The sequence below is a fragment of the Talpa occidentalis genome, unplaced genomic scaffold, assembly GCF_014898055.3.
Source record: "Talpa occidentalis isolate TD23 unplaced genomic scaffold, MPIMG_talOcc4v2.1 talOcc4.13, whole genome shotgun sequence".
Classification (NCBI taxonomy): Eukaryota; Metazoa; Chordata; class Mammalia; order Eulipotyphla; family Talpidae; genus Talpa; species Talpa occidentalis.
The window spans coordinates 73475204-73494670 of record NW_023601322.1 but is presented as its reverse complement, the minus strand read 5'-3'; the positions used below and the strand labels follow the sequence as shown (position 1 = coordinate 73494670).

General features: G+C 43.1%; 1 protein-coding gene across 3 annotated transcripts in view; it reads right to left on the bottom strand.

Moving 5' to 3' along the window:
- FSTL4 (follistatin like 4) overlaps window positions 1–19467 on the bottom strand; it is a 672816-nt gene that overhangs the window by 335358 nt on the left and 317991 nt on the right. For all 3 annotated transcript variants that reach the window (XM_054694402.1, XM_054694403.1, XM_054694401.1), the window contains one exon: window positions 13252–13285. In XM_054694402.1, coding sequence (XP_054550377.1) covers window positions 13252–13285 — 34 coding nt within the window. The remainder of the gene's footprint in view (window positions 1–13251; window positions 13286–19467) is intronic.

Below are 19467 nucleotides of genomic sequence, written 5' to 3'. Positions count from 1 at the left end.
CAGGAGCTGATTCTCAAATGCCCAAAGAAGTCACTCAGGTTATTTAATGAATGTGATTATCCTGGGATTTCAACTTGTTCATATTTATTATTCTAAATTATATCTGAAACTTGTTCTCAGTATCAAGGATGCATCAGAGAGTAGTGTGGACTGTGGCAAACTACAGAGGACAAGCATGGTTTTTAAGAGCATGGTTATTACTCCAGCCTGTTATTGCCATGATGTTATATGGACCCAGGATTAACAAAACATTGCACTTTCGAAGATCCACCAATTTGGATCTGTGTGCAAAATTTCTTTTTTAAAAAAATATCAGCAACTTATTCATATTAAAATATAAATAAAAAAAAAAAAACCTCATAAGTCAAATATCTGATCAGGCGAAGTGACTGCTGAGAGGTCCCAAGGCTAGTGAGTAGCAGAAGTGGGACATGAGCTGGGCCGCAGCACTCTCTGTGGTGGGTTTATTTCCTTTGACCCACCACAGAGAGTGGGTTCATTTCCTTTGACCCACCACAGAGAGTGCTGTGGTCCAGCTCATGTCCCACCTCCACTACTAACTAGCCTTGGGACCGCTCAGCAGTCACTTCACCTGATCAGATATTTGACTTCATCTATGAAAATAAAGGTGACCCACATCTGAAGCAGCAGGCTGTGTGGGGGTGAGGGAGGCTGTGGGACTGGAAAAAGAGGCAGGGGACGGGCGGTGCAGTGAGAGGTGTGGACCGGGGTGACAGCCACAACCAGCTCATGAAAACGGGGCTCGGCCATGGACGGCACACCCCCCACCAAATTCTGAGGGTCTCTGATCCATGGCACCAGTGTCCTAATGGATCTTGCCAGCAGCCTTGGACAAGCACGGAGCTAATAGATGTCAAACAGCATTTGCATTTCTGAGATGACTTCATCTGCTCCCTCTCCCAGAACTCTCCAAACCAAAACTTGAAATTTGGACAGATGGGTCAGCTCTGGACAGCTCCTCTTCCAGAAATCTCATAGGAAAGAAATGGTTATTTCATGATTTCCTGAACAGACAGACGGTGTTGAGCTTATGAAACAAAACCCCAGCACAACTACAACAGGAAATGCGGCTGCTCGGCCTTCTCAGCCTGGACCAGCATGTGATTCCTTAAGAGACATATGGAGAGGTTTGCCAGCCTTTGTCATTGAAGCAGCTTTCATCCATTCATTCAAAACACACTTCACGATGAATTATCTGGTTCATTAGAAATTCTGCACGCGGTCAGGGAGAGGTCTAGGTTTGGGAGTGCATTGGGAGGCTAGCATCGGAATCTGATTCGAGAATCACACCATGTCACCCACCCAAACTCCCTCTGGATAACGACAGCAGGGTCAGAATGAAATTCCTGGATTGGGTTTCAGTTCCAGGGACATCTGGAGCTATCAGAACATACTGCAGAACACTTTCTCTGGAAGCATCTGTATTTGGGGGTTACTCTAATGTAGCACCGACACGGTGATGAATGATTTTCTGGTTCTCTCTGGCTCTATTTTAAACTGTCATCATTCTAAACCATGAAATACGTCAAGTGATAATTAAACCTCACCACAGACAGGTACTGTGAAAATGATTAACTTTTACCATTTCCCCCACACACACTTTGAATATTCTGAATCCCCAAGGTATGGGATCATTACATTGACAGATGAGAAAAGGTGTCTTTGCAATAAGTTATTTTTAAAAGAACCAAAACAGGACTTAAAACTTCATGCTTTCCCATTGGATTTAAATTTGAAAACTTCTGCCAAAGACTCACATTAGAAAGGAAGCCAGGTAGGAGAAGCACAGAGCTGACCCTCACCATCTCAATGAGCTGTGGCGCCTGGGATGAGCTCAGCCCTGCTGAGCACCAGCTCCCCCGTCACCAGACGCCAGGGACAATGTCCTCACTCTACCTCGTGCACAGGTTTCTTGAATGTATTCAATGCAGTGACAAATAAGAAAGTTCTGAGAGCAAAATCCACATTATCCCGGTTTAAGATGTTATTACTTTAAATTCTGTATAAAGGGGAGAGTGATATGCTAGCCGTCTTACAGACCTGCTGTCTTAAAAAAAAAAAAAAAAAAACCCAAACTCAACTCATTGTCTTTCCAGCTGAAGTTTCTAAGCCTGAGATTAGATCTGACCCTATCAGATAAACATCTCCTCTTAACCACAGGACTCCCATTTTGCCTCCAAATAGGCAGTGACTCACACAAATGATAAAAATTCAAATGAAGCAGCCAAGCAGCTGGATGGGAATGCTGCTTCCAGCAAAAAGACACAGCAAATAACTGCTAAAATTAGTAAAACAAACAGACTGAAATGTATTTTTACTCCCACAACTCATTTTCCAGGCCTGTGATTTTGCCTTTAAGGCCCATTTCTTTTGAACGTCAAGGTCTGTGTTTCTCTGACAGCCGCAGACCCGTGGGGTCCCACCACCTCCAACCTGCAGGCACCTCCACTGCAGAGTGAGTCTGTGTGTGACTATGAACATTTCAATCAGAATCGTGCCAGCACTGCTGAATTTCCATAAAGAATGTGCTTCCCTGAATGACCTCGGTTAAGCCCACTTTAATTCTTTGATCAATTTCCTATCAAGTTCAAAGAGCCCCCTTCCCCATATTTTTTCTATTTATAAAACAAGATTGCAATGCTTCGTGTCAGAGGGTGTTTATGAGGAATGTATGAGACTGAACGTGAAAATGTTTCCATTAAGACTCCTCCAATCTAAGAATTTATATTGAGGCCAGAAAATAAGTCTTTGCGCCTAAATTCGTGTAGAGACAAACAGGGAACTGCTTATTAAAAACGGATCTTCAACAACCATTCTGGTTCTACATAAGGCCCCAGTCCCCCCCCCTCCTTTTCCCCCATTGCCTCTGGAATGTCCTCGCCTCCACAGAACCCCCTAGTGGGAGCAGCCAGCAGCACCGTGAGGCCCTGCCATGTGCTGTTGAAGCAGATATCCAAGATCTACTAAGACCTGCTGCTCACTTAGAAAAAAAATGGAAAGTAAAGTTTCTAAGAAGTTTCATTAAAGTAACTAGTGAAATCACCACCAGGAGGGGATTTGTGCAGAGGAGGAGACCAGTCAAAGGAGGCAGCTGTGATGTTTTTAAAAAGTACCTTGCATGTGTCATCAGGGATCTGGGTTCCAATCTACACTCCCTTCTAAGCATCTATGACCTCGGATAGTAACATGAGAACATCATCTCTTCGCCTCGGCTTCCTTCTCAGAAGATGGAAGAGATGCCCTCTCCTGAAATGCTAGGTGAAGTTGCTGCAGTCTGGTTTGCCTTTGAAGCACTCAAAACCAGGGGGGGGGGGGGGTTGGGGGAGGAGGGAGGGAGTGGGGTAGACACCCAGGTGTGAAATAATTAAGTAAATGTCAATATACTTAGCAGTCTTGTCTTTTAAACCCTTCCTATATCTGTGTGCTTCATCCTGACACACTCCCAGTTGTCAGTAGGGGCTAACCTTCCTCCCACCCTCAGTTCCTGACATTCTGATGGCAGGGACACAGTCTGTGTTACTCTCCCTAAACCCAGAAGCCCCCGATCTCATCACTGTTTCAAGAGGGGACATGTGGCCCAAACACATCCTACCCAAGTAGATCTAAGCATGTCTGCAGGGAACACCAGACCAGAGACTCCGTCTTCCACTGCACTTAGAGAGGTGACTGAGGCAGGGGAGGCTGGCACTCACGTGAAGGGGAGTCATCTGTGAAGAGTGTCATGAAGAGCAAAACCAGGTCTGAAGTGTGCCTGAAACAGCACCCCTACCTCCGCACCCACTGCCCAACCACTCAGTCACAAAAGCCAATCAATTCCTTTTTGTTTGAGGTTAGCTAGAGAGGGTTTTATTATTTGCAATAAAAGGAGCCCTCTGACAATATCACCATCCTTTGGAGAAAAGAACCTGCAACTTCACCTCCATCAGAACATTCTGAGAGTTGTACTTCCAGGTCCTCAGGTGCACTTCTCATGTGCAAATGCCTTCACATGCTTGTCAGCCCACCTGTGAGGTGCCTGCCCATGGGGCAGACGCTCCGGGTGGCCTGTCCATCTGCAGGATGCCTGTACACCTCAACCACGCATCCTCATTGGCAAGGCTGCACCATAAAGGCAGGGACTGTGCCTGGCCACCATCTTCATCAAGGAACATCCAATCCACCCAAAGAAACTCCCATTAGCACCAAATAAACCTCCAACAGACCCTAAGAGTGGGAGCTAGTTCTCCTTTACAGGTAGTAATTGACAAACTAGGTGTCAGTCTGTCAGTCGTTGCTTTAGAAGCACGACAGGGATGAGAGTGCAGCCAAAGGGCTGAGAAGTCCCCACATCAACCTCCAGGGTGGGTGGGGCCTAGGTGCCAGGTAATCCATGTACCATTTGACCCCGCAGACTATGCTCAGACTCAGTAAGACTTTCCTGTTGGCCACACCATGTCCCCGGGGCTGGGGTCACTGCCTACAAGCCAGTGTCTTATGTCCTGTGATTTCCTGGAGAGCAAAAGCATAAGGGATACTCATCTTACCTCACGCAACGTGGACCCTAAAACATATTTTGCAAAATGAAATTCCAAGAGTTTCTTGGAAGAAACTACCAAACCAAAATAGGGGTGTGCAGAGGACACCCCTATCAGGGGTTGTAATGCGGGGATCTCGGGCCCTGGCTGCCGATCTGCAGGGCCCCTCCAGGAAGCCGGGGCTCAGGCAGCAAGTCTGTGTGCATCAGAGGATTCACAGGAACCATCCCCACAGCCCCGCCACAGGGAGAGACAGGTCACCAGCGCTGCAGTGGTGGTAGATGGGGGTGGCTCAGAAAAGTGAGCGCCCCTGGCCTCCAACATTCAGATAAGATGCCTCCTCTTGCAGATGACTTCCAGCTTTGGCTCTGCTCCCATCAGCGCTGACAGAGTAAAGATTTTCTAAGAGACAACATAATCTGAATATAAGGCAGGTTATTTCCAAAAATAGTTTTTAAAAAGATGAACTCTTTCTGGTGATCAGAAAAGAATTAGAACATAATGGTCAGTTGGATTCTGTACCTCATTTCCTAATGAAGAAAGATTGCTGAGCAGCAATGAGACAAAAGAGACAGAAACAAATGATTTTTAAGTCACAGATAATTAACCCCAGAGGCTCGCTGATGCCGCAGGAATATGCCTGGGGTAAACGGCTTAATGAGTTTGAAAAGGGCTTCAGTGTTTATAAGAAGATAGTTTCAAGGATTCCTGAAAAGCAGAAAGCTCCATCCGGCTTGGGGTCCAAGCAAGGAGTAAAGGTGAGAAGCATTAAATGTTAGGCTCTCAGGAAGGAGAGGCAGGCACGGGCCCTCAGCAGCAACATGGGGTGCTGTCACCTCCCGAGCAGGCTCTGCGGGTACCTGACGTACTGCAGGGCAATGCTGATGCTTGATGGGCTCCCCTGACAAACTGGCAGCTTCTCATACCTTCTATAGACTTCTGGAGAACTTGACTCTCCCCACGAATTCCAGATAGGGGCCTATGCCTAAAATGTGCACTGGCAACTCCCACTCAGACCCATGCACATGCATAAAGTACTGCCTGGGACCAGCTGACCCCACCCAGACCCGCCAAGATGTTAAGAGTTTGTCTGTCATGACCACAGAGACTTAACGCACTTGCATGAACACATCTGAAGTCCTCATCCAGACAGCCCCCTCCACTAACGTTGTCAGAAAGAACAGAATAGCTGCCCGAGGAGGGTCACTGGGCAGAGCGAGCCTCCCAAGGGCACCATGGGAAGAGTAAGCAGAAAGGTGGCAGTATTCTGGGCTTTGGGGCCCACAGCCTGGCATCCCTTGTACTTGCAGTTTCACCTCATGGAAGTAGAGAGGTGGCATCAAGCCAGGTCAGCCCTGGGGTGTGGACTGTCGGTGCTCACTGTGTCAGGGTCCCAGGAGGAAGGGCCCCGATTCCTGCTCCAGCCCTGTTCATGAGAGTTGCCCAGAGCACAGCACAACTACCAGGTGAGTGGGCTGTGTACCCAGGTGAGGCGTCACCACCCACAGTTCGAACAGCAGCACAGGGCTCCAGCCATCAGCTCGCACTGGACATAGCCAGTGATTGGAGAGGAGCAGTCCAATCACCAATCAAGCCAGCCTAAGGACAGGACGGACAGTCACTTCCCCAGAGCCTGGGGGATCTGCCACCAAGGAAGATTCCCAGGTTCCCTCAAGCTGTCTCAGCGCACCGCTGCTCTAAGAGCCAGCTCAGGCATAGAGAGTTTCCTTGGAGAACTCAGGGTGATCCACAGCCTGAGAGTCCTGCAGCTAATACTATGCTTGATCCTTGAAGATGGCCTTGTCTTCGTTTCCTGAACTTTATTATGATGCAGAATTGAAAAGACATATGAAGGGTCAGTACTTGTGATGCTCAAGGACAATTTCTGACCCTGGTGTCCAGAAAACCCCTCACTGGGGAGAAACATTTTAAGTGTCTCAAAGATAACCACTTCTACGGGGAAGAGAATTTCTCCAGAAAGGCAGAGACAGACAGAGGGAAGAGACAGGGGTGGGTGAAGATTAAGGTGGTCCTGTAACAGGGTGGTCCCCAGGAAAGGGGGAGGATCCAGGTTTCCTGCCCCACCAAAAAGGAGAGGAGCTGAGCAGGGAGGGAAGACGCTGCAGAGGAGACTGAGGAAGGAAGGAAGCAGGATGGAGCCAGAAGGAGCCCTGGAGGAGGCACATGGAGCAGAGAGACACGTGAAGAAACTGTGCTTGCCTTTTGGTTGTGGACTGGTTGAAACAGATGTGGGTGAGAGACCCATGGGGAGGAGACTTTGGCGTTTTTTGTCTTGATTTTGATTTTCCTCCTTTTCTCCCAGACTTGTCCGGTTGTTTCTGATCCCTTTTTGTGGGTCCCCACTAGAAGAGACTTTAGACCTGTGGCAGGCTTTCGGGCCTTGCTCTGGGCCAATCCCACTTGGGTGGACTTTCACCTATGAGGAGACGGGTAACTTTGGGTGCTTGATTTAGAAACTGTATTTTTTGCCTTTCCTGTGTTGTTTACTAATTGTATTAAAGTTCCTTTTCATTAAAGTCTCATATGTTTTGTGTTGATGCGGCAGATAGCAGAACCTATTTAGGGCAGGCAGGTTTACGGGGTCTGGGGTGCCCCTCTCCCTGCCCTGTAACAGTTCTTCATTGGGAAAAGGCAGCAGCTACAGGAGGCAAGGTCCTATGTGCATCTGCTTCGAGCCAGGGAAAGCCTGGGTTACCTGAGATACTCCTGTGTCTAAAGCCAAACCTACAGATGCACCATGAGAAGGGCTGTAATTGGCTTTACTAACCTCACTGGGTGCTGATCACATTGCCCATACAGTGCCACACCCCGTCCCTCCCACACCATCCCACGAGGTTGTCACAGATGGCAAGCTGCCGGCATCCACTGAGTGTATCTGCCCAGCTCTGAGGGTCAAACCTGTCCCCAAGCCGATGTTTGGGTGAGGGTGATTTGGCAAACCTCAAGGGAGGCCAGGTGACCTGGCCTGGACAATGCCAGCAGTCCCTGCCTTCCCTGCCACAGCAGCAGGTCTGGGGCTGAGTCATGGCACAGGCCCAGGGAATCAGAGTCCCTGCTGGACTCCACAGGTATCATTCTGGGAGAAAGTAAGGTCCCCCTCGGGGAGGGGAGCAGTGAGCAGTCTAAGCCCTAGTTGCCGCAGCCATCCTATCCTGGAAAGCCGCACGGAAGAAGGCAACTCGCTGGGAGGAGGAGGAGATGGGGAGCATGAGGACCCCTGTGTCAGCTACTCTTGGAGCCAGGGCCTCCTCAGGGTCTGCAGCTTTATGAGCCTTGCGGGTTGCAGCCAGTACAAGCTGAGTTCCTGCAACTCGGACTTGGGCTAATGGTTCGTATGATTACTATCTCCACTTTATGGGGCTGGAGACACTGACCCGAAGTCACTGCCTGCCGACCAGCCACGGTTGATGCTGGCCAACCAATCACTGTATTTATCCAGAACATCCCAAGAGCTCTGCCATCCACGTCCCACCCAACCTGGAGCCACCAGGTACAGTGCTGTTTCCTGGCAGCTAAAAAAGGGGCAGCACTACCCAGAAAGAGCCAATGTCACTTCCAACTTTCTGGAATCCAGCGACTTGTAGGAAAGAATTAGCAAGTCCCATTACAGATCAGTGAGGGAAGGGTGGGTGGGGAAGGGAACTCCAGCTTCTTCCCCAGATGGCAATCCCCCTAGAATTAAAAAGGATCCACCGCCCCAGGCACTGTCAAATCTGGATGACTTCTTTTTAAGTCCCCCACATCTGCAGCCATTAAAGAAGTTATCTCAAAAGAACCTAGGAGTTTATTAATCTGTTTCATCCAAGAGAGTCAGCCACTTCACATTATACCAAGATAGATTATGCAAGGCGACTGAGAAATCCAGAAAACATCTGCTAAACAAAATCAAAATTAATGGTAAACAGAATGCAATTCTTGATGGCTGAAGTTCACCCAGATGCAGAGATCTATAAAGGGGCTATTAGAGGCAGCTGCCAATTAGGGACTAATTCCAAGGGTTTTCAGCAAGTGAGGTTCTGGCTGTACACTCAGGACTGCCAGGTCACATTTATTTAAGACACTTGCATTGCTAAGGCCTCATAGCTTCCCTGGCTATTGTGTGATTGCCCCTCTCTTCTTTCTGTTTCCCTGAAGGCAGCAGTGTCCCTCCTCCTCACCAAACCAGGCTGTTCTGGACAGGAACATGTGAGGGAGCCATCCCAGGGAGGGCAGGTAATGCAATGTGACATGGGTGCCCACCCCCAGACTCACAGCCCCTAATCACAGCACAATCACAGACATCTGGACTAGACCACTGATCACCCCAGGACCTTAAGAGATGGCTGTCAAGGGCTGAATTATCCTGGCCACTTGCTCAGCTCATCAAGCATTCTCTCATGGCTATAATTCAATGTGATTGGATCAGTTAGAGAAAAGTACTGGTTTGAGTAGATGAATTCTGGCAGTCCCAATCACCACCAGCCCTCGGAGTGGACACAAGAGTGTCTTGGGGCAGTGAGGTTGGCACCTTTTGCTGCAGCTTTGAAATTAAATTGCAGTTGTCTGGAGGGAGGTGCAGAAACACCTGCATTAGAAAGCAGATGATGACGAAGCTACGGCTGCTTCTCTGCACAGTTAGTGCAGGTGTGTCAGGGTCACGAGGATGACACAGGACTGCCTGGGGCAGGGGGGTGCGGAAGGAGGAAGGCAGGAGCCATTCCAGAAAGACCTGCTACCAGTCTTGTAGTCCTGTCACAGTCCATGATACTATGATGCCTCCAGGTTCCCCTGAGAGTTCTTACCACAAATCTACCCTGGACTCAAAGCTCCCCTAGGAAGTGTTCTTCTCAGCTCTCTGGGCTTGGCAGTGGACAGGTAGGTACAAAAGCTCTTGGATGATGATGCAAGACCAGCTCACTTAAGTCATTTCCCTCCATGAGAGACAGGGGATGTGCATCAAAGGGACCCTGATCCACAGTGAGTCTTCATTCCTACTAAAATTAGCATGGAAAGGGAGGTGGTACCTGCACTGCTCAAGTCATGGGTTACTGAGGGTCAAAGGATTTAAAGAAAAGTTCTATGAAAACTTCTTAACAACTGAGGAGTTGCATCATTACTACCTCCCATTCTCCTTCATGTACCACCTCGGAAGCCCTGGTGCTAGGCCCGTCTTCCTTCTGGGCACTGAGGAAGAAGTTCTTCCTCCTGAGCACTCTAGAGCAGGATTTGGAAAGGATTACTCTGTTTCATCCAAGAGAGTCAGCCACTTCACATTATACCAAGATAGATTTGGAAAGGATATTACATGGAATTCTAGCTCTGAGATGATTAAAACACACACATGCAATTTAGATGCCACAGGAAACAACGTTTGGAAATGCTGTTTATTACACCTGCATTGAGAGTCCCATTTACCTTCTTAAAGAACCTGAGAGGTTCTTCAGCAAAAATAACAACAAAAAAATTACTCAATATTGAACCTAGCATTTGCCAAGTGTATTAATTTCCCAGGTATGATGTAACAAAGTTCCATAAGTTGGTGCTTTAAAAACAAGAGAATTTATTTTCTCACAACTCGGGAAGCTAACAGTCAGAAATCAAGATGTTACAGAGCCGTGCTTCCTCTGAAAGCTTTAGGAAAAGATCCTTCCCTGCTTCTTTTTAGTTCCTACCAGCAAACCTTGGTTTATAGATTCACCTGCACCATCACCATACAGTTTCCCTGTGGTTCTGTGCCCACACATTGGATTAGGGCCCTTCCTAATCTACAATGATTCCATCTACCTACTTCCAAAATACGTCAAGCCCACAGGTTCTGGGTTGATGTTTCATAACTTTCTCTTTTTTTTCCGGGAGATGATTTAATTCATAAAACCAAGTTTATTTAAATATAGAACATTTTCATCAATGCACCAGTTAGGAATATTGGAAGGGTAGCCATCGAATACTTCTTCAAAAGTACCTTGCTAGAATCAAAGGACTCAGTGCCTCACTTGCGTATATCACTAGGACAGGATCACAGTGAAAAGACCACACACGGTTGCACTTAATTCAACAAACAACTGTTGAGCAACTACAGAGTCCTTGAATGATCAGAGAGTGAATGAGGGTCAGGTCTTCCTCTCAGGAAATGAATAACCAGCAGGAGCCCTTAACACTCATATAAAGTAAACAAAATACTAAACAGTAAACTCAATACTTCAAGGAAGAGAGTTGAAAGGGAAGAGGGACAAAGAATATGCGGGTTTCAGGAAGAATTTGAGAAAAGCCAGAGGCAACAGAGCTGTCTCACAATCTGGGGAGCATGTCACAACTTTATCTAAGGCTGGGAGGAGCACACAGGGAAGTAAAGAAGGGAGCAGGTACACACATGCCTTCACATCAGCCTAACCATCTCCAGCCCCACTGTGATTGTTGCCTGGACTCTATTTGCACGGCTAACATGTGCTCCCCTCGCTCCTCACTTCACAGACTTGGACAAGAGTTTCCATGAGTCAGGTAGTATGAATTTACACTGCTCGTCCATTTGTAGCACAGAGTCCTGGATGGAGCTGATAGTACTAAACAAACAAGTGTTGTGTTACAACAAAACAAAAACCTAAACTTATCTTAGATTTTGTGATACGGAGGTAACCTCTCCATTTGCAGACCCTCCAGACTTCTTCACAAACTCCTGGGCTAGTAAACTGGGCAGAAAAAATTCACAGTAGTACTTATTTGTTCTTCTTTCAATTCCATGTCAAGGAAAAGCTAAGAAATCAACCTTCAGTGTTTGTTGCTAGATAATAATATTTTTTTTGTAGGAAAAACAATCTATTGAAATATTCACAGTATTTTATTCACATAGTGTCCTGGGAAAGATTAAAGACACCACTACCCAAGCCAATTCTCAGACTTGAAAAGACATGTTGCCAATCTGTAAGGCCCCACTCTTCCTGCCTGGCTTCCTGCTATGCCAGGTGATGAGCATTGACATTAAGGCACTGGGCGACTTCAGGAACTTGCAAATACTCAACTTTGACAGAAACAAGCAAGAAAGACAGCAGTTCACAATAGGACAAAAAAGGTTTAAGTGATGTCAGGATAAATTTGCTAGTACAAACACAAAGCATATGCTCCTAGTCAACCAGCTGTGAAGGCTGATGCTTCCAGTGTGGAGGTGGTTATAGGTAAATAGTCTCCAGCCTTGACCATGTCTTTGCTCATCCTTGGACACTTTCAATCTTCTGGGTGTTTGTAACCTTAGGTACTATCAGCACTTTTTATGCCTTAGAGCAAAAATATACAGGGCTTTCTCATACTTCATCCTTACTGATTAGAGACCCTTTTGATACTAGGACAGTAAGATTCCAGAGTGGATACATTTGTATGTGATTCCATAATGCAAATGAATTCCAAGCACTCACACTTAGGGATACTGACATGAACAGAACAGTATTCAAAGCGAAATGTCATGCCAACATCTCTCCTTAAGGCTTTTTCTCCAGTTTACATAGTCTTCATACTCACTGTGAACACAACTTTCAATAAGAAACATGACTTCCCTGTCTCATTTACTTTTATCCAATATCATTTGGGTTGGATATCCAAACAATGCATATGACCTTGCAGGTGCAATTTGAAAGACACTGAGTCTAAAATCAGAGGCAATGGACAAGGAAGCCACAAAGCTCATATCCTAGGTCAGAATACCCAAATCCTTGTGTCCTGGATTACAGCACCATGGAGAGCAGCAAGTAACCAGGCTGTCACCATTACATTAAAACAAAGTCTGGGGAGTTTAGACCCCCCAAGCTCTAGAAACATGCTTTGATAACACAGATATTCCATGTCTTTGTTGTTGTACATAAAATAGTAACTGATATCGAGGCAAAAAAAAATGTCAGATTTAGGTGTCAATATGAAATTCGCTTACTTTTTCACACTGCCATTCTTTTTAGAGACAGTGTCACAGAGAAAGGTGTGGTTAAGGATAAAACCAAAGGCCAGTTTTTTACAAAAAACTCACTTTGGTTTCTGACTTCATCCTCCCACCCGTTCAATAAATGAGTGATTGGTGATGATTCCATAAATCACACAAAAGACACTAATCAGAGACGAGGTATTGCTTTAAGTGAATAACGGAAACCTCAATTTCCAGGAAAAGATCTCAGCAATTACCACCCCTATACACTTACCTCAGAGACCAGAAAACAAATGTGCTAGAGGAACTCTGGCAAGGAAAATAGAACATCATGGAATTGTTTTCAAAAGGGATATTAATTGATTATTTCTATTTCAGCTTAGCTAAAGCTGTAAAAATCTAATCAGAAATATTTTTCACAGTGGCATCTCTTCCCAGATATTAAAATACCTCAAACCACAAAACCATTTTTTGTTGTTGATATTGTTGTTGCTAGATGAAACTAAATAATTACTTCAAGCCACTCAAAAAATGAGGTTTCTCGAGAGAGACTATAAACATGATTACGAATGAGCCAGTTCCCCAAACCCCACCTCTGATACTTGAAGGTAGAAGACATAATTCTCACAAACAAATCTGGCCTTCAGTTCTGGCAGTCCCTAGAGGGAAGTGCCAAACAGTCAGCACCCAGAAAGGCCACATGAAATTTCAAAGAACAGACTGCCCACAGTCTGAAATTCATCTTGGCTTCAGCTAACAACTTCCAAAATGTCACCACTGAGAATGAAATGAGTATGAATGTATTTCCCCTACCTTCTCTTCTTGAGACTTCAAAGCTTCTGGATTCCTGCAAGAAAAAAAGACTTTGTGTTTTTGAAGAATAATTGGTATGTAGTGATACTTGCAAATATCTCACTTCTTGTTAGTCACATATTCACAAAAAGTGAACAACTGAGTGAGAACATGACATTGAGCAATGTTGGGTCTACTAAACTCTACATACACACACACACACAGCACATTAAAGATGTAAACAACTTATTGTTTGGGGAGCTTATGGAAACTATATATTTTTAATTATGTAGTTTTAAGTAAGTGGAGCCAAGTATCATAGTCTTCTTTAATGTGGAATCTGGTGAGGCCCTGCATTAAGGGAGACTTTGTTCCACATTAAGAGCCACCCCCCCACCTCCTGCCAATGGGACTGCTGGTACATGGAAGCCCGGGGGAAATCATAAGTAGACAGAGGTCAGAAATATCTAAGTAGCAGCTGGTTTTTCATGGTGGGTCACCACCATGATCCCCTGATGGACTCGCTCACCTCAGTAGTTTCCAAAAGTGGGATCTTATGCACAGTTTGAATAGCCAGTCTATGCCACTGGAATAGACTAAGCCCTTGTTTTTTCTCAACTCAATCTTATTTCCTGTGCAGAACAATAAGCTGGGCAGTGAGCAAAATGCTTCAGAAGGTACTTAGGTAAAGAGTCCCCAAAGTGCAGACATTCACAGCTTAATAGGAAAGCTCAGAACAAATACAAATTACTAAGAAATAAAGGGGTGGATTTTTGCCTGATAAATACCAGTGCATGTGTGTGTGTGTGTATGTGTGTGTGCATGTGTGTATGCAGTTGGAAATTCACGTATTTTTAAAAGAATCTTTGAAAACAGCACTGGAGAACGGGCAGGCTTTGCGACAAGAGTAAGGAGGGAGGGTGAGGAAGAGCGAATGGCTTCTAAAAAGGCAGGTGCTAGGAGAGTACAGGTATGCGCAGGAAGCAGGAAAAGGTCCTGCAAGAAGCAAGAGGGGAGAAGGCTGAGAACATATATTATGGTTTCATAACTAATAACAAATATCTATAATTTACCATAAATGACAAATTTAGGATAAAAAAACATTAACACTGAGAAGAAGCTAAAAATCCATGCTAACAACAAGAAAGAAGATAAAAAAGAAGCTAAAACAGCAAAGTTGGGCCACTTCTACCTCCTCACATCACAACCAAGATAACCACTCAACCCCAGCACTTTTCAAGCAAATGACCTTGTCTTTCCCACCTTACCATTCTTGGGAGCCTCCTTTTGGGGTCAGAAGTAAGGAGATGAAACTGTGGTGGCAATGAAAGTTTTGTCCTCCCCAAATGACACTGAGTGCCACCTCAGTAATGAGTTAATAGCCCCAGAGCAGAACAATGGAAAATACAGCCAATTGGCCAGCAGCCCATCAGCATAGCACAATGAGCCAGAGGTGCTTCTGGAATGCAGGTTCCTAAAGCTCAGGGTTTAGTATAGAGAGTGGTAAGAGTCATGAGAAATACGTAAGCCATGAAGCACATCCTGTGCAAAGCAAACCCTCCTCCCACACTGCCCCGCAGCTACCTGCTACAGGATCGGGCGCCTCCTTCCCGGGAATAACTAGCATTTGCAGAACAAAAGAAATACATAATCAGTGCTGAAAGTTCCAGGAAAAAAACTTATGGAAGTTTTATTGCAATTGCATAAAAAGGTATAAATCAGCTTAGGAGGGGCCTCCCCTGGTGGCACAGCGGTTGAGTGCTGGGCTGCGAAGCTGCCCACAGCCTCTGCAGTGCCAGTTCAATCCCCAGCCACCAGGGAGGGTCCCACATGGCATGACAGACCTCTCCTGTCTAACCCGCTGTTCCCCTCAGCAGTGCATTTTCGTCAGTCTGTCTGTTCTGTTCCCTGCTCTGGCTCTGGTGAATTCTCTCATCTTCCCACGCTTCTGACTGTACCTAGTGCTTGTATAAATAAATTAATAAATAAATATAAAAATAATCAGTTTAGGAAAAGCTGGCATCTGTATACTATTGTAGCTTCTTATCTAATAACAAGGTATTTTTAATAATTTGTTCAAGGCTACTGTTATTTTTTTCAAAAGTATTTTATAATTTTTCCATAATCTGAATATTTTCTTTTTATATTTTTTATAAATGAAATTTCTCTTTAATTCTATCTATTTGTATATACGATGACAATTGACCTTTATATATTAATAGATATATATATTTATTTGTACTACAAGCAGTCCCTTGACTAAATATCTTATTGTTTATAATAATTTTCCCATAGTAGTTTATTTCCTTTTGTATATTTATGTATGTGCATATTTGCGTATTTGTAATATTTTTGTATATTTGTGTATATATATTCATCTACAAATAGAAATTTTATCTTTTTTCAATTCTATAGCTTTCTCTTGTCTTATGGCTTGAGCTAATTCCTCAACCTAATAGTAAATGATGTGGATACAATGGATTCCTGATCTTATTTCTGACTCTAAAGAGAAAACAGAACTTCCCTATAAGTAAGATGCTGGCTTTTGACACAAGGTATGCTCAGTATTTTAATTAAGCCCACACATATTTTACTGAGTGTTTAAAATAAATGTATGTTCTAGCTTGTCCCCTTCCTTGTGTATTTATTGGCTGTTTTTTTCCACTGGCATGAGAGCTGGGATGTTGCCAATACCTTTTCCACCCTGGCATCCTCAGTGTTATCATAGATCAGCTGCTCAATACATATTTGTTGAATGAAAAGTAAAATAAATGTGTGTTGAATTTTATCAAATATTTTTTCTACATTTATGGAGATGATCATGATTTGTTTCTCCTTGGCTCCATTAATATGATGATTTATCTAGTAGATTTCATAGCATTTAGCTATCATATTTTTGGAATAAACTTTTCCTAATCACAGTGAACTTTTTGAAATATGCTACTAGCTTCTGTTTGCTATGATTTTAAATATGCTTTTGTATTAATATTCATAAATGAAAATAGTCTATTTTAGATGCCATATTTCTTAGATTTAGTAATTAAAACACCAGTTTCAAATAAAGAATTTGGAAGTTTTCCTTTTATTATGCTCTGAAATAGTTTAAATAAAAGTGAGATTATCTGATCTTTATAGATCTCGTCACCTTCATTTCTCAGATACTGATTAAAAGGGGAGGAAATATAAGGTCAGAGAAGTTCAACTCATTCAAGTTTTCACATTTTGGTTAGTGGCCAGCTGGGATTTAAATTCCAAAGTCTGATTCCAAAGCTTATGTTCATAAAAAATTCTATTTCTACTTAATACATAAAGATAATAAGCTGTCACTTTTTTGTGTGAAAATTATATGAGATAGACTTCTGCTTCCAAATATGAGAAGATAGTTTGTATCAGACAAATCTTTCTGCTAAGAACTATGAAAGTTGGATAAAAGCATACCAACAAAAAATGGGGTGCATGTTAGAGCAACAAACGCAGTCAGAACTTAAAGAGTCAATATTTGGAGAGAAGAAAAATCCATTGAAATGAGCCCTACATTTTACTGCCACATTTCCCCTTTGGAGCATTTGCTGTTTTGAATAGAAGCCAAACAGAAAAATAATGTTATGGAGTTTAATATAAAGTCTCACTGAGTTGGGAGAAACCTGAATTGGGGTTACCAAAGCAGATAGAACTAGAAGGTCCAAAATCCTGGAAAAGGGAACCAGAAAAAATAAACCCAATATTCTATATATAGTGTTCCCTATAGTTTCATAATGACTGAGGTGCAGATACAGTGGACATGAGGCTGAAAAGAAGAAAATAAAATCATCTCAATTAAACTAGGAAACTAAGCATAGTTTGACAGTATCCTGACTCTCAGAAAATAAAAATTAGGCTTTCCAAGTAAGAGTGGCCCTGGCTGGCAACTGACTTTGAGTTGAAATCATATATTCTCAGTTTTTCTACTGATAAGCCACAAGCATCTCAAGATGATTTCAAGATGGTCTGCCACCTATCTAACAAGGAGAAGGAAATCCTCTCTGGAAGACAATCAGGTCATGGAGAGACTTTACAATTTTTGATGTAGAAGGTCCAACATCCAATCTTCATTCACCAGTATGACAAGAAATGGCAACAAATGAGTAAGACCCAATAAGACAGAAAAAGATATACAGGTCATCCAGATTTTAGAATTATCAGACACTGCTCTGAATTATGATGATTAATATGTTTAGGAAATGAGAAGGGAATTCATTTTCACCATCAAATTAGACTCTATTAAAAATAATCAAATATTCTAGAACTGAAAATTAAATAACTGAAAGAATTCAACAGGTAGATGTAACAACAAATTAAATACAACTAACAAGAGGAACAGTAAGATGGAATATAGGTCAGTAGAATATAGGCAGACTGAAGATCTAAAAGGTAAAAATGAAGAATGAAAAGTACAGAGAAAAGTATGAGAGATATGTTATGGAACATGGTAAAAAGGTCTCCTGAGCGTAATACTGAATTTCTAGAGTGAGGGGCAGGAAAGAAAATTAGGTAGAATCAATATTTGAAGAGATATTGGTTGAGATTTTTCTAAAAACTGATCGAAGGCATACAGCCAGAGATTTAAGAATCTCTATAAACCCAAGCAAGATAAATATAAAGAAACCTCACTAAAAATCTAGCTGGATATTCAAAGGCAAAAAGAAAATACTAGAAACAGAGGGTGGATGCCATAGATAGAAAAGACAAATTACCTACAAAGACACAACAGTAGGAGTGATTGCTGATTTTTCAACAGAAAGTAATGGTACCAGAAGACAACAGAATGACATCTTGAAAACTCTGGGGAAAAAAACAACTTAGAATTCTATACTTAGAGAAAATATGGGTATTCAGAGGCTAAAATAAGATCTAGGTAGACCAACAAAAATGGAGAGAATACACTGCCAACAGATAAACACTAAGAGTTAAAGAAAACTTTGGACAAAAAGTAAATGCTTTTAGGACCTCCCCTGGTGGTGCAGCGGTTGAGCGCTGGGCTGTGAGGCTTCCCCAGCTGCCGGCCAGGGTCCCACAAAAAAAAAAAAAAAAAAAAAAAGCAAATGCTTTTAGAAAAGTGTGTAGTTATGTAAGAAGAAATAAAGAACAATATAAAGGGTTTTTAATTAGAAAAATGTAATTTTGGCTACTTAGCACAACAACAGTGTCCTGTAAGGTAATATTTGTAGAACTACAACACATGATGATATGATAGCAAAGGTCAGGAGGTCAAATGGAATTGAAGAATAACCATTTCCCATTAGTGTCCAAAAATATATAGTAAGATCAGCATTATGAGATCAAAGGAATGGGATAACAAAAAACTCACTGAATCCAAAATAAGACAAGAAAGGATGGGGAAAAAGAATAAAGAACAGACAGAATATTGTGTTAGATTTAAGTTCATTTAAAGGAAAGTATTTAGGGCCTCCCTGGTGGCGCAAGAAGTTAAGACGCAACCTATGAAACTATCTGCAGCCACGAGTTCGATCCCTGGATGGCCAGAGAGCTACCCATATGGCACAGCAGACCTCGCCTGTCTCGCCCACTGCTCCCCTCAGCAGTGTATTTCAGTCAGTCTGCCTGTTCTGTTCCCCACTCTGTCTCTGGTGAATCATTTCACCCCCGCCCCTCCCCCCCCCCCCCCCCGTCGCCTCTGGCCTATACCCCAGTTCTTGTATGCATAAATAAATAAATCTTTTTTAAAAAATAAAGGAAAGTATTTAAATAACACAACTAAAATTCAAAGATTCACATAATAGATAAAACTAAATTCAATAAAATGCTGCTGACAAGAGATAAGCCATAAATTAAAGGTTACAAAGTGATGAATGTGAAGATAGAAAAGATAAACTCCATATTAACTCCAACCAAGAGAAAGGGTGTAGAGAAAACAGATTGTAAAACAAGAATTATTTTTGGTGAAAAAGAGGATGGTTCAAATGATAAAAGGACAATTTAACAAGAATAAATAGCCTGTCTAAACCTGTACACATCAAACAGCATAACCTAAACACATATAAAGTCAAGACTAAAAGAAAAAACTAACAAATATACAGCAATGATCAGAGAATTTACAAAACCTCTGTCAATAACTGATAAAGTACAGAAAATAAATCACAAGGATATAGGAGATTTGAACCTCATGATTAACAAACCCAGCCTAGGTGACGTACATCAAACACTATCCAACAACCATACACTTCATGTCCATTTCAA